This window comes from Molothrus ater, chromosome Z (genome assembly GCF_012460135.2).
Source record: "Molothrus ater isolate BHLD 08-10-18 breed brown headed cowbird chromosome Z, BPBGC_Mater_1.1, whole genome shotgun sequence".
Taxonomy (NCBI): Eukaryota; Metazoa; Chordata; class Aves; order Passeriformes; family Icteridae; genus Molothrus; species Molothrus ater.
Genome location: NC_050511.2, coordinates 28021176 through 28037085, shown reverse-complemented (window position 1 = coordinate 28037085; position 15910 = coordinate 28021176). Strand labels below are relative to the sequence as shown.

Sequence of the window (15910 nt, the reverse complement as noted above, 5' to 3'; positions counted from 1 at the left end):
CAGGAGCAGGATGACCTTAATCCAGCCACTGCACTTGACAATAAAGATCTTTAATCACCTATGAAAGTGTGCCTTTAAGCATCTTCTGAGGTTTTCTTTTCCAAGAAATGTGCCTGTATCTAGCAATAAAGATGAAATAAACCACAATAATGCAGATGAGCTCTTTAATTAACAATGTAGGATGAAAAATTAAGTGACATCAATCTTAATTCTACATAGGCATTACATGCACCAGGCAAATTTAACAGGAAATGTGTAAGAGTAAAGATCTTCAAGTTCAGTAAAAAACTTGGTTAGGAGTTTGTTAGAAGTTATCCAGAGGGTATTAGTCTGAAGAAATCAAGAATCTGTAACTTCCAGCTGGGTGCTCACTGGATGCAAGCAAAGTGAACTTCCAGAACTTCATGTATTTTCCATCTTAAGATTGGTGTACAAACCTAACTTTTCCTGCCTGAAATAGGCTGTTGGAATTAAATTCCACAGAAACATTCAAACATACCTCTAACAAGCGCCTAGTAACAGAAAACTCAAAATCAACTTGTCAGCATGTAACAGTGAATTTTGGGCAATGGGATCAGCTCAGGAGAAAAACAATGCAATAACCTTTACTGTCCAACACTGGACCCTTGATTATGGACTTCAGCCATTCTCAGAGTGTGCTCAGTTTGCTTACATTTCAAAGCTGAAAGAGAACCTGATCAGTATTTTTAATTTCACATTAAAAAACTGTACCTCCACCTGGATTCTAATCAAAAGAATGCTTAAGGACTCTGGTATCTTTAAATACATCTATTAACCACATTCAGAGTAGTAGGCACATAGTCAGTTTTTTACAGTAACTGTGTAGTGACACTGTTTCACATGTAAGTGCAGTTGTCTCAGCTACAACAGAGACAAAAGCGAAATAAAGGGAGAATCTAGTAGCCAACCATCTAAGAAAGTTAATGTCTTTACAGATTTAATATAGGCTGACTTCAAGTGTACAAAACTCCAAGACATCCACTTCCTCCTCAAGCAACTGTAGTTTTAACAATATTTGTTACAGGTTCCATACAGTCTGCTCTGTCAAAAAATATTTTGTCTGATCATTCTACTAAAACATCCCACATTCTTCTGTCACATGGGGCAATTTTTTTTATGCCATCAGTGAAGTGTTTTAGACATGTATCAGTAACTGTTGAATGCCCAAGGTATTTCCAGCCCTGAACAATGCAACTCCTCAAACAATCCATTATATCAAGAGGATAAGAAGGCAAACATCTCTAAGCAGAGACTGCATATCTATGAGGTTTACAGGCTCCTTCTCACATGTCTACAGCAGACCAGTTCTGAAGTGTGGGCTTGGGCTTCACTATACTTCCTCCACATTTAACTGAGGTTTTTACATATATACTCTGCAAGACATAAACACACTCTGTTCATACTGGTTTTTCTCTGGTACTCCTGCAAGTTTTCTCCTAACTCTCCCCTCCTATTTTTAGCGGAGATCCTAATACAAACCAAATAGCTACACCTACTCATCTTACACAAAATCTAACTACAATACAGATTTACTTTTCTAAATAGGAAATAAGTTCTATCTATACAAAAGAAACCATGGGTCACCCTCAGAAATACAAAAAGAAATCCCAGGTTAGACTTACTAGTGCTTTTTGTCCTGATTTGGATTTCATGGCTTGCTGTTAAAAAATATATGCAAATGGCAGATCATTCCATAATTTCAAGAAGGAGAATGAATTCATCAATTAAAAAGATTTTTAAAAAAGATAAAATCATTGCTGTGTCTTTGCTCTCTCTTTTAGAGAAACACACAAGTAGGTGAATTATCTGGACAACCAAGCTCTCTGACAGGCTTTAGATCCATATTCCTCTAAAACAGAATACAGACAGACCACAACATTTCGTAACACAGTAACCAAAGAAGTTATTAGTGTCTGGAGAATATGGTCTAAATTAGACTCAGTTCTGTCAATTTTTTGCCCCAAGACTCACATTTCAAAGCAGCCTACAAGAACATTTGAATATGTGATGCCACCGAAAACTCCAAGTAGGCGACACAAGCTAGCCTTTATATCAGAGAATATGCTCCCTTTTGACTGCTTATGTGTGTTATACAACAGCTAAGGACCTGCCCTGGACAGAAGGAAAAAGACAGTCATAAAACTGGATAGTATCAAATGACTTTCTATCAATTAAGTGTATTTTAAGTAGGTATCATAGTCTCAGAGAGATTCCCACAGAAAGCATACAGTGAAAATAATTCCTAGGTAACAAGAATATGGAAGCTTTCCTAATTTAACAAAGGCTTTTCTACAACTGCAGTTACAACCAAAGAGTTTGATTGTACCACAGTGTAAATATGCTGTGTTTGTTCAACTCTCCCCACAAAGAGGAAGTCTGTCATGCTATAAAAAGCCACACAACATAGAAACAAATTACAGAATCTTGTTGCTGATACTGTCGGCAATTACACATCAATCTCGGTATAAACATAATGATAAATGTACATTAGTCATCTTCATACTCAATCAACAAGACTAACTTTCTCTGAGAAGACATTGACACTTTTCCTGAAGCTCTGTACCTAAAATTAAGAACAAAAGCGTACATTCTCCAATAAACGAGAGGGTTTTACACCTTTTCTACAAAACTATTTGCAGAGTGTGTAAGTGGTATCAAGGTATTTTACCTTTTGGTCTGAAATAAATACAATCCAAAACAGATTCCAGTGTACAAGACTAGTACTGACACAAAAACAGCTGAAAGTCAAGAGCTGCAAGATTTCCTGACTTTATCAGAAAATCACAGTAAATGCAGCTATGTTCAGTCTCAACTAATGGCTTCAGAGGGTTCAAGTCTGCACCTCTTCTAAATTAAATTTTTTCTAAAGCAGATTATGTTTTGAAGATTATTTATTTCTTTGTTGCTGAGATACAGAGAAAAAAAGTTAATTTAGATATGCTAGTTTCTTCTTGGATGAAACTCTAAGTCCCATTAAAGGAACATTTGCTCATTAACTTCTAGCTGGAAGTCAGAGCAGCAAGGTTTCTCTTCTTCTGCCATTCTAAGGAGCCCTCTAATTATTACGTAAATAGAAGTTCATGTTGCCTTCTGGATGCTCTTGGATGTTATTTGATACTGTCCTTGAAAAATAAAAAAAAAAAAAGAAAATAAAAGAAAAAAAAAAAAGAAGCAAGCATGTCAAAATATATAGCTGCATAGAGACCCTCAGCAGCATGGAAAGAATCATCCATCCCTGCGCTGATTAGATGAGAAGGGTCAAGTACCTCCTGTATGATGGTATGGGCCTCTATAGCAAAGGCAACTGAAGTTCAGCAACAGTGGTGCCAGCGAGAGCAAAGGGCTATCTGCAGCTTGTGAGGACACCTGTAATGAAGAACTGGTTATTATCTCAAGCTTCCATAGTCAACAACAAAATTCTAAAAACCACACCAAAAAACCCCAATAACAAAGTACATTTTTACATAATTTTACAGTTAAATCATTAAGAACAGAGATTTAATTAATAGCTTTTAAAGAATAGAATCCTCTCATAACTATCTGTGTTATTGATATTAACATTTGATTACATATTATTGTGGAAAATCATCATAATCTAGTGTCAGTGTAGACCTTGCATTCTTCATCTAAGGGTTTGTAGAGTTCTTTATAATATAAAAAACATATTCCTTTTCTAAGAGCTTCCAGACTAATTTTAAAAAGTACATGTACTAAACTATCCTAACTAAATTACATTAATGTGTGACTCAAGTGTGCAGTGTGAGTTTTGGGGATGTCCTGCACAGGATGAAGAGTTGGATTCGATGATACCTGTGTGTCCCTTCCAACTCAGCGTATTCTGTGATTCTGGGAGTAAATATATAGATGTCATAAAATACCGCCCTAAAGTTGGCTGCAATTTCTTAGAGGTTACATAATGCTCTTTCAGGTTCCTAATACTTAAATAAGACATACAAAACAGCATAAAGTATACTGTTATCACCTATGTTTCTTTGCTTTGCCTTCAGTTTAGGTGCTTTAAATAAAAAAGACAATCAGATCCAAGAATGGTAAATTGCATTAGTAGCTTTACAGTAACAATTTAACAAACAGATAATTTTAGTAAACTTCTGCAATCATATAATAAAAACTCACTCACAGGCCCAACAAACCTACTATCAGGTAAGTTTTGAATATACACCATTAATTCACTATGTTGGGAATTTTGGCATGCAGTCTGATCATATCTGACCTGAAGACTCCAGATGACTGTCCTCACACTACAGAGCTACTTGTTACCAGCTTCATCAAAGAATGGCAATTACTTCCCTTCTAAGGTTTCTTCAAACTGATTCTCTAAAACAAAAAAACTTAACTGCTCCAGCTGAAGATTTCTCACCCCATATTTCTGCCTGAAGCAGATGGGGTTTGGACAGCTTCAGCTGAAAATATTTACAATTTTCCAAGCAAAATGAAGCTGGGAAGAGTCTGTGCTAAGAAACTCAATTATTCTATGAATAGGCTTAGCACTCCCATTCTTGAGGGAAAGACTTCAAGTATTGCTTTTCAAGCTTTTGGGAAATTCACCCAAGTTGAAAGTATTAAGAAAAACTTAAACATACAGTATACAAACCTGAAGTTTGGAAGCCCCACTCACATGAGATTCTACCCACTATTCATGTACCAGCCCAGGTTATAGAGCTCTCGCATAATAAAGGTATGCCCTATTGCCAGATTTTTAACTGTGTGTTTTACTGAAGCTACTTTACCACAAGCATGTTCTCATGCAAAGCCAAAGCTCCTCCATTCCTCTTATCCCTCTATTGTTTCAGTTAAATTTTACAGAAACAAAACTCAAATACTTGGACAAACTAGTCTGACAAACTAGACTTTAAATATTCAACTTGCATGGCTAAGTAACACAATGCATACTACCATAGTTCGAGCACAAAAGCAGAGCTGAATTTCTTCTAGTGAGGTAGGCCTGATTTGCAGCAATTTTCACCTCACATAAATAAACAGCTTCAATATTCTCACCTCCTCCTGCTGACTTCAGTCCCCCATGAAACAGCTTAGGAGTGGTTTCCTTACCAACAAGATTAATGACTTCAAAACTTGTTTCATTCACTGACTCCTACAAATATCAGCAAAGAAGCCTTTGGGCTCCAATGTCTTTTTTCCCCTATTTTGATAAGCACTATGGAAAAGATACTGAGATAATGGGGTTTTTTAACAGTAGTCATCTACAAATTTTCACCAAATTCAAATTCCAACAGGGTGGGATGGGATGATGAGAGAAACCAACAAAAGACATTAGTTCTTATCTTCCACAAATAGTAGATATTGCTGAAATACAAGAGTGTGCATGTTTAGTTATATGCAAAACATAAGTAGATATTAATACTCTTACAGTATTATAGAAAACCTCAAGCTCTCTGGTGCATTTTCAAATTTAAACTTCCATGTACTTTTACTGCTCTATTTTTCCAGTATTGTAACTGAAAGAAACTAGAAATCCCACAATGACTGCTTGGCTCTACAGAAAATCTGCTCTCATAGGTCAAAATGGAAAGATATCTCCTTTGCTTTCATAAGTAAACTAAGAATTTCTATTCTCAAGAACAGCTTCACATGCTTTCCAATTAGGAGAAAGAATATACTGCTGGAAATCAGATTGTTGTCTTGCTTTTCTGAATTTCTCTAAGAACAAGTTTACTCAAAGTTAACACATAACACAGAAAAATATTAGATGCAAATAGTCTGTAGTGGGGCAAGGTTAAAATATGTTTTATTCCAGCATAAGGAAATATTTGTGGCCCTATAGGAAAATCCTTCCAGATAATGATCCACCAGCTTCAAGAGGGAAAGTGAGAGACATCACTGCAGGTTTCTATGTTCAGTAGACTTCTCTGGCTAAGTGCAGAGTTAGGAATAAAAAAAACTTTCAGGCAAAGTTCCACCTCAATCTAGAATATGCCTTTACTTCTGCGGCTAGTAGAGTCATTCAGCTTGGCAGAAACGTGGAGCCCCAGAGAGCACAGGATGTCCTGTACACATTATAGAGTAATACTATCTTGGTCATGTGAATGGTAGGTTCTTCTGACCTACCATTAACAACACTTAACAACACAAACAGCAATCTTCTGACAGTAAAAGATGCCAACCTATTCAACAAAGTAGTGCTATTCCTGGCATTTACAAGAAAAAAAAACAAACCACAACACAACAGAAATACAAAGTACTACATTAATGACAACACTAGGTTTCCTCCAGTAGTTCTAGGGTATTTTAACCCTTAAAAATAGACACGAGAAGTACTGACCACTTAAGTTCTTACATTTGCCTTTGAAAATCAGACAACAGCAAACTACAGAATAGCGTATTAACTGGATACAGAGACTCCTGCAAAATTATGGCTCCAGCTCAAAATCTCAGTTGAAATTGTTCTCTACTGCAAGCTAAGAACATGATGCTGTTGAAATTCAGCCCACAAACAATGACTCACTTAGGTTTCTACATCCTTATAACCTCATATACCTCCCATTTTTAGGAGGGCATTACTTAGACAGGCTTCCCACCACTTGTAAGATCCAGGGATTTCTAGAAGTTCCCAGGTAGACTACAGTAAGCAACATTCAGTAGCAGGATCGTGGTTCTACTAGCAGACTGTACAGATTTAACCATACTGAGCTCTAAACAGATAAAATAAGAAAAGAATTTCACCTAGATAATATTTTTAACAACACAAACAGCAATCTTCAGGGGGTGTTTAAGTTTTCACCTCAGTATACTCCTTTCTGTTTATCTCATATTTAACTAAAGTGACCTTTTAGTATTTTTAATAATAAAATGAATATTGTTTTATTTTATCACAGCCCTAAAAGAATTAAGTTATTTAGCTTCATGTTCTCAACATCCAGTTTTACTTGTGCAAGAGCAACCCTTCTGATCTTTTTTCTTATGAGCACCATGGAAACAGAAAAACAACCCATAATAAAGAAGGAAACTTCTGAATTAATCATGGTAATTACAAGAAAATTAACATTTATGGGGAGTGAAACTATAAAAACCCAGTTCCCTAACTCTTCACTAACACGATCCCAACTGTGCCCTAACTGGATATACTAAGTACCAAACTCACACATGCTGCTCATGTAGGCAACTTCAGCTATAATATTTCACTATCCCGTTTTCTCAAGCAAGACATTTGTTAAGTAAAACGTTCACGCTAATTGGACTGGCCACTGGCAGATTACACAGGAAAGCACAACTCATTACAGGCTCATCTTCCCTGCTTCTCAGATAAAGAATTTAGGGTAAAAACCTCGGGTTTGCCCCACATAGACATCTTTACCCAAAGAAGTGTGCTAGCACATAACAAAGCTAAGTTATACAACTCCAAGACTCATGTTCCTTGATTCGGTCCCTTCAGAAAAACACGTATTTGTACACAATGTTCCTTAGAGACCAGCCCTCACAAGTCCTGACTGTCACCAATCTGTAGAACACAAAAATCTAGTCATTTGCTATTTGTTCAAAATCCTAGCCACTAATGCTTGCCTCCTGGTTAACAGTTAAATTTATCTTTTTTAAGTTTTCTCTACGTGTTTGTAAAGATGCACACTTTATGTCTTTTGAGGCAGAAATCTCACTGCTGTGCATTACTCAAAACTCATCTGCTGTAAGAAGATGCATCTTCGGAGTCACTTTCCCTGAACTGTACCACACACTCGGTGCCTTCCGCGTCAGGTAATAGCTATGCTTCACTTTCACTACTTGAGCACTGCGCACACCTCGTAGTTTACGCAACGCGGCTTCAAAGGTTACACCCATCAGCGAAGTTACAGCCTGAGGCCACCTATTCGGAGCAAAATCTTTCCATCGCCCCAGGGGAGGGGAGGCTCCACCTCATGGAAGACTTCCAATCACCCCTGCCATAGCGGCTTCCCGTGGTGGGGACGAAGCGCCTCGCAGGACTACCAAAAATCGTCCTTATCCCGCCCGGGACATGCCGGGACTCACAAGTCGAGGACACCGTGGCATCACAACTTCTGCCCGAGCAAATTAACCCCGCGCCGCCTCCTCTGCCGGCCCCGCCACGCGCGGACCCGGGGTGGCGTTTTCCCGGGAAACCGCTCGCGGTCGGCCCGCTTCCCGCCCTGCCCGGCCTGGATGCGGCGGGGCGGAGGAGAGCGGGGTAGCTCCCTCCATCCCCCCGCATCCCTCCGGCTACTGTCACTTGGACAGGATGAAGGCGGGAGCCGAGGGAGGAGCCTCTCGCCGCTCAGGTGGGAAAACAAACACACAAAGGGGTCTCACCAAGACCCCGTGAGGGGTTTTACTGCGGTTTTTACTTCATCGGGAAAACGGGCGTCCTGTAGCATTCCATCAGGGTGGGCTTCCCGCTGCCCTCCCTTCCTCCCAGACCCAGGAGTAAACAAAAGCGAGAGCTCACAGAACAGCACATGGGTGGAGACGGGGACCCCTGAGCCGCACAAAGAGCCGGGCCCGGGATTAGGGGAGACCCCTGAGGGTCCGCCTGCATAGGGGAGCTCCCGCCTCACCTGCTTGCCCCGGTAGAAGAGCCGCTGGCGGTCGGGGCTCACGCGGAAGGTCTCCTCGATCTTCTCCCGCAGGCACTCGATCTTGGTGAGGCGGCTCAGGTCGTCGATGGTCTGGGTCTCCGTGCCGTCGATGGTGCGGACCTGGATCCACATGGTGCGCGCTCTGCCGCCCGCTCGCTCGGCCGGCCGCGGGCGAAGGATGGGAGACACAGGCAAGGGGTGGGAACGGGGTCCGCTCCGCGGGCTAGCGCCCACGGCGTAGGAGGTGCCGGAGAGCGGTCTGGACGCTACCCCGCTCTTTGTTTGGCCCGACGGGGCAGGAATTTCAAACCCCGCGCAGCGGGCGCGACCCTCCTGCCCGCAATACGGGCCGCCCGTCCCGCTCGGCGGGGTGCGGGAGAAGGAAAGGGAGCCGAGCAGATCCCACGGCGCTCCCCGATCCTGCCAAGGCAGCGCAGACCGCGGCGGGTGCCGGCAGGCCGGCGGCGGGCAGGGCTACGGGGATGCGCCGGAAGCCATCGCCCGGCCCGGGCACTGTTTACCGGGGAGCGCCGCCGCGCTCACATGGAGGTCACGGCGCCAACGCCGATCTCGCGAGAGCGCCCGGCCGCGGCCGTGCAGACAACACGGCGGGGTGGGGGCGGGGGCAGCGAGGCGGGCACGCGGCACCACCACGCCCCCTCCCGCCGCGCGCCCCTGCCCCGCCCGCTCCGCCCCGCGCGCTGTGCCCGGCCGGCGCGGGGCCCGCGGGGGGAGCGGAGGCGGCCGTTGGCGTCTCCATGGCGGCGCGCGCGGCGCCGAGGGCTGTGAGGGCCCTGCGCCCGGAGCTGGCGGCAGGGCAGCCCCCGGCGTACGTGGGCAACCGGGAACAGCGCTTCCCAGGATATAAAGCTACATGTAACCCTGCCCCAAAGATACAGATTAATACTAGCGGTCGATACAAATACGGGGCGAGACTAGAAAAGGAAAGAAGAACCTTCGTTTACGCCGCGAATCTGGTGTACGTTTGGATCTCTGTATTTTTCTGTATCGGGTAATTCTGCTAATTAACCACTAGGTAAATCTAGAATTACACAGCTGTTGTGGGCTAGCCCTGTTGGGCAGCTGGGCGCCACACATTCCTTTGGTCACTCTGTCACAGGGAGGTGGAAAACAAAGAAAGAAGGTTGAAAGTGAGAAAATGGGCATCTAAATAGCAACAATTTAATTAAAACGGTTAAAATTTAGTTATAAACAAAAGTTGTGCACACAAGACAAAATGAGGAAGTATTTGAGTACGTAAAATTGACAGGCACCTGTGCATTTATCCATTTCTACAAAACCAGAGCCTTGTCATGTTTAAAGGTTGCTTAGGAAGACAAGCACCTTAACTCCTAATAATACCCTGCTCTTTCTCCTTCTTATCCCAGCTCTCATTGCTGAGTGTGACACGAGGTGTGTGGTGTCACCAGCCTTCCCCACTGGGTCCCTATTGTATTTTCAGGCAACTCCGACAAGGGGAGAGAGAAATGATGCATCTGACTACACTGATATCAGAAGGCTAATTAACTACTTTATTATACTGTATTATTCTATACATCTAAACTGAATCTGCCAAGCACTCAACCCTGCACACACTGCATTCCAACTGCACAGAATCTCGTGACTGTCAGCCAACAGTCCTGACACACACACACACTCTTGGCCCTGATAGGCCAAGGAAACAAAACACCATCACTTTGGGTAAACAATCTCCATATTGCATTCTACGTTTGCACAAGCACAGGCACAGCAAATGATAAGAATTGTGTTTTCTTTCTCTGAGGTTCAGAGATTGTGAATCCCAGAAATATTCTTGGGAAGAATTGTGCCTTGCTTTTCTCTGTGAAGAGAAGTGTGGGGCTACAGGTCTCTTCCTGGTGAACTCCTCCAGCCTACTGGCTGGCAGTGTTGTCCCAAATACAAATTCTTCTGTCTGTTGTGTAAGAAGCTGACCTATACAAGATACTTGTTTCTTTCATGTTTGTGCAGAGGTGAACGCACAAAACCAGCTACAGTCAGGCTAAAAATCTCTATTTTCATAACACAGAAGTATAAGCATACCTAATTTCTAATTAGATGCCTATTTAATAGCCATTGAACCCAAATAAAGGAAATTTAGATTAGATATATAGAAGAAATTCTTTACTGTGGGGGTGATGAGACAGAAATACAGGTTGGCCAGAGAAGTTGTGGATACTCCATCCCTGGAAGTGTTCAAAGCCAGTTTGGATGGGGCATTGAGGAACTGGGCTAGTGGAGGTGCCCTTGCCCATCACAAGGAGACTGAAACTAGATGTTTTTTAAAGTCCCTTCCAAACCAAACCATTTTATGATTCTATGATCTTTTGCCCATTTTGATGTAAAGGCAGGATATATTTTAAATTTATTGCTCATGTTCAGTGTGTGAGGGACTTCAGCTGAAGGTGGGTAGCCTAAACTTTAGAGGTGTGGTTTTCATGCAATAATGAGCTAAGTTAAGCTAAAGGACACAGGTGTAGCTGATTTTGCTAACTTGAGTAAAATTTATTATATACTGCCAGACAGTTTCCTACTTATCTGTTGTTCTCAGTTATTCACTCTGCAAAATCTTTTCCTTAAGTCATTCACCATTCATGATTCTCCCCTTTGAGACCTAAATTTCTCAATCTGAATATGAGACCATTTGAGCTTCATTTGTTTTATCAAAAAAATCTCCTCTTGTTTTCTCTCAAATTCCAAGGGATTTCCTCACACCAACAAGTACCACTGTATATTTCCTCTTTTTGTTAGCACCCCTCTTACTGTTCTTTGTATTAATGAAATTTGAGAATCATTTAGCATTGATATTAGCCATCATCATTATTTGGTATGTTCTAGAAAGTACACTTTTACATGCTTCCATAATATATGCATACACTTAAGACACAATAAACAATAAGTACCACTAGTAAAAGGATAAATCATCAACACAGTTGTTTCAGCTATCCTTTATTTGGTAACCATGCTTTTTACCATATTACATGTGAGTCATTTAAAGAGTGTAGTAACTCATTGCCACCCCTGCTCCTGTGATCAAAAAGGGCACTGCATTCAGGTCTGCAGGCTAAAAAGAACAACTTCCAGGTCACAGTTCAGATCTATCTCTCTCCTTGGTCCAGACAGTTCCTTTTTAAATTCTTCACCAAAATCAGCCTTTGATGGCATAAATGCATAGGTTGCCTGTGACATTTGCCAAGATGTACAAATAAGCTCTGTGGTCACATATCAAAAACCATCAGAAGGGTAGAGAGCCGCATGTGCCTTTGCAGAGCTGACCTCTTCTTTTATATTACAGAGCACCAGGAAGCTGGCGAGATGTTTATAGCTGTTCATGCAATTTACAGACCTTACACATCTCTCTGCTGGGAAAGATCCCTTCACTTTCATCCCTGCTGCTGGGAAAGTTCCTTTAATTCTCAACTTAACTGGACACTTTGGCAAACCTTCTGAAACTCAATAAAGCCAAATGCAGGGGTCCTGAACCCAGGAAGAAATAACCCTATGCATCATTGCTGGGGGCTGACCTTCTGGAAAGTATCTTTCAGGAGGAGCTGGGGATCCTGCTGAACGATTTTTAACAAAAATTTGCAAAATTAAAAATCGTTAACACCACTATAGCATTAAGAAAGAGGCATTCTTTATTCAGCCAGATGCACAAAGGATTGTTTCCTCTGAAACACTGGGCAAGCTAAGTACAGAAAAAGCTCCAATAATATTCATTGATTTTCCTAGAATTAACATACATATGATAATAATTTCCCTAAAATCATTGATATATGTTCTCTCCCTTTTGCACTTGTGTTCTTCTGTCCTGGGGGTCTCTTTGGTGGTCCCTGATGGTCACTGACCCCTAAGTCATACCTGGCCACCTGGTGAACTGGTAAAAAGTTGGCACAACTGGGCTGGTTGCATTCCAGTTCTTCTTCCTACAGGATAAGTATTGTGCAGTTCCATAGGCCAGTGGTTTTTGAAGAATAAGCATTGTATTAACCCACTAGGTACAAACGATTTTTCTTCTGGCAACTTTCCCACCCTTTGAGGCTTGTGAAGCTTGTCTTCTCCTTGAGCCTTCCTAAGCCCCACCTTGCTTTTTTACCAACACCATGTAACTTCCTTGTGTTAAATGAGAAATCATGTTTTTTCAGCAGCTCACAGCAAGCATCGTAATCACAATTATTAATATGGTCACAATTATACTTTGCAAAAGGGAGGCCCAGCAACCAGTCAGAGAAAATCCAAGTCCTTTAAATAGGTTATTTAACCAGTTACTTTCTAATCCTGCCCTTAATTCTCTTTGAGATGCAGCAATATATTTAGCTGATCATCCAATTAAACAGTCACATCTGGAATGTGCACACAACTATTGTTTAAATTCAAGCAAGCACGTACTTCATGTAAGAGCAATGGATCTAAAGCCAATCTGTTTTGTAGGGTTGTTTTAGCTGTGGCTTGCAACTTTTCATTTATTTCTGCAAAGCCCAAGTGAGTTGCATTTGCTAGAGTTTCCATTTGTAGAGTCAAATGTGTGTGGCTGGTCTATTCCTAAAGGTAGATAACTGAGGAGTAAGATAGACTCTGAAGGCCATCTCACTATAGTCTGCATATTGGGATGTTTCCAAGTTTTGTCATGTTTAACTTCTCCCCTTAGCTGGGTTCCCAGTGGTGACTCCTTCCACAAGGGACAGAACATTAGTACTCCTAATGTCCACTGTTCTCTTGATTCTCCTGAGGGTAAATGTGTGGTCCAAATTCCATTACTTCCTACCTGTGCTGTAGGTCCTAATGATTTTACAATGTCCTGCTGACAGTCTATATCTCTCCAAGTCTCATTGTTTTTTGGGCCAGACCAGGTGTCATTAAGAAAGGCAGAATAATTTCTACAAACACATCCCAACCTTAGAACCTGGGCCACAGATATGAGCTTCTTTACCTGAGGATCCTACTGATGCACACAGATATTTGAGGCAATTCGACTTTTCCTTTCTATTTCTCTATTTCCCAAAGTTTTTCCTGACGTTTTATCTTATACTTAAATTGTGGAGGTACAATTATCTGCCCACATGAGGTTACCAATCAGCTGCTGGGATTTTTCATAACTTTTAAGGATTGAGCTAACTGCCTGTCCTGACTTTTATAATTTGGTTTTTGTTCTAGCTTTTTCAGCTTTTTGCTAGGTATTTTTCAGCTACTTCTTTGGCTGTTTTATCAGCTAATTGATTCCCTGCATTAACTGGGGAGTTTCCAAACTGGTTGATTGTGGGAACACAGCCATCTGGGATAAATAGTGGTTTTGCCTCAGTAGCATATACAGGAGGCATCAACCTGAGGCCATGGGAAGCAGGGTATTGAAAGGGAAATATCTAGTCAGGTCATGGCAAGAAGAGTGTGGTCATGGGTCAATATGTTAATGGAACTATTCTATATTAAGTCATGTTTCTGGTTCTTGTTGTCAGTTGGTTTGGAACCTGTCACATGTAAGGTCACATTCTGAGTTTACGTTCGTGATTGGAAGCTTACCCTCAGAATATCCCTATATCTTGTTATGTTCACCACTCTCCACATCTTTTGATCTTGCTCCTCAGACTGTGTGGTTTCTGCGTTTGTTATTTTGCTACTAAAGATCTTTATTTTTGGGCAAGTTCATCACACCCCTTCCTCTGTTTTGTGCCATGCTCCCCCAACTGAGCCAGACTAGGGTTTGCAGTAAGATTGACTGTGACAGTTGATGGGCTTCACAAGTTCATTACAGCCACTTCTTTTGGCTTTTACACACTCTGTAGTAGTTAACTATTTTCTTTTTAATACTTCCTAGGAGACTCTGGTAACAATCCACTATCCTTTCATATGATTTAATGGGCATGTATTATCCCAAAACCATTTTTAAGTCAGTCCATATGTTGACCCTTTGCCAGCACTAAGTGTAAAGCCATTAATTCTGCTTTTTGTGCTGATGAGTTCTTAAGTAAAGTCTGGATTTCTATCACCTGGGTCAAGGTTACCATTGCATACCCAGCTGCACATCTTCCATTTCGTACCATGCTGCTCCCACCAGCTCCAGTTCTGGGTCCTGGATAGAATCACTATTGAGGTGAAGTCTTAAGTTCAACATTTCCCTGCTCCAGTAAGGCAACTTGGTATTTTAGCATCCTGCTAAGAAGGGTCATAGATCTTGTACAGTTCTTGGCTCCAGAGTCTGACAAATGGCTTCCTTTTGGCTGCTTCCCAAGGCTTTTTGGCTGCTTTTTCCTTGCAACATAACAAAACCAAGTTATATTACTGCCTCACTTTTTTTCCTGTTTGTGCCGTTTTCTTTGATATCCTGTATCCAGATTGTGTAAGAAATTTAACAGACTTCTAGTAGGACTGAGGCACTTCCTTCATTGATTGCTGGTAGAATATAATCTATATGTTGTAGTAAAACTCTGTGCAGATTTTTCTTTTCCAACTTTCCGCTTTCTTTTGCCGGCTAATTGCCGGACACACGGGGCTGTTTTGAAGCCCTGGGATAGCAGAGTCCATGTTAGCTGAACCTTCCACCCAAATTTTGAATTCTCCCATTCAAAATTGAACTCTCCAGTTTTGATCATCCAGGCCTCTCAGTTACCTGTACCACTGGGGTTACAGCACTCTCTACTTCCTCTGGTGTTTCTTCTACCTCATTGGATTGCTGTAACATAAAAATCTTTGTCTCAATGGCTTTTCATTCAGGTATTTGAATTTATATTTCCTCATCCAGGAAAGTTATATGATTATTCAATTTTCCCAAAAAATCTCTCCTCAACAAGGGAATTGAGCATTCAGGCTTATACAAAAACTGATGTGTCTCCCACTGTTTTCTTAGTTTAAATGGTAACTGTTGTAGAAAAAAAAGGCCTTTTCTCTTTCCTCTCTCCCACACCCACAACACTTACTGGTTCCAAGCGAAGTTTTCTTCTGCATGTATTCAGTACCAAATAAGGTGCTCCAATATAATTTTTTAAAATTACCTGTTTTAAAATTACCTGTTTATTCTCCAAGAATAATGTAACCAGGGCCTCAGCTGAGGATGATTCCCTGGTCCCCTTCGGCGGGGACCATCCCTGAGGATGGTCCCCTTCGGGGAAATTCTTCATTTATGGTTATGAGCTTGATGATTTGAAGAGCTAGGTTTAGGTTTCCTGTCTGATTTCCCCTGGCCTGGGACCCCTCCCTTTTCCAATGCCCCCTTTCTTTACAAACTGCTGAAGTATACTTCAGCCACCAATTATTACAATACTCAGCCAAGTGAGCAGCAGTTTTGAGCCAATGTCTTGTGAAAAAACGTCTTG

At 41.6% G+C, this 15910-nt stretch overlaps 1 protein-coding gene across 2 annotated transcripts in view; it reads right to left on the bottom strand.

Annotated features, from left to right (window-relative positions):
* UHRF2 (ubiquitin like with PHD and ring finger domains 2) overlaps positions 1-9102 on the bottom strand; it is an 81688-nt gene extending 72586 nt beyond the window's left edge. For both annotated transcript variants that reach the window (XM_036402578.2, XM_036402579.2), the window contains exon 1: positions 8565-9102. In XM_036402578.2, coding sequence (XP_036258471.1) covers positions 8565-8717 — 153 coding nt within the window. In that variant the 5' untranslated portion in view covers positions 8718-9102. The remainder of the gene's footprint in view (positions 1-8564) is intronic.
* Positions 9103-15910: the final 6808 nt, after the last annotated feature.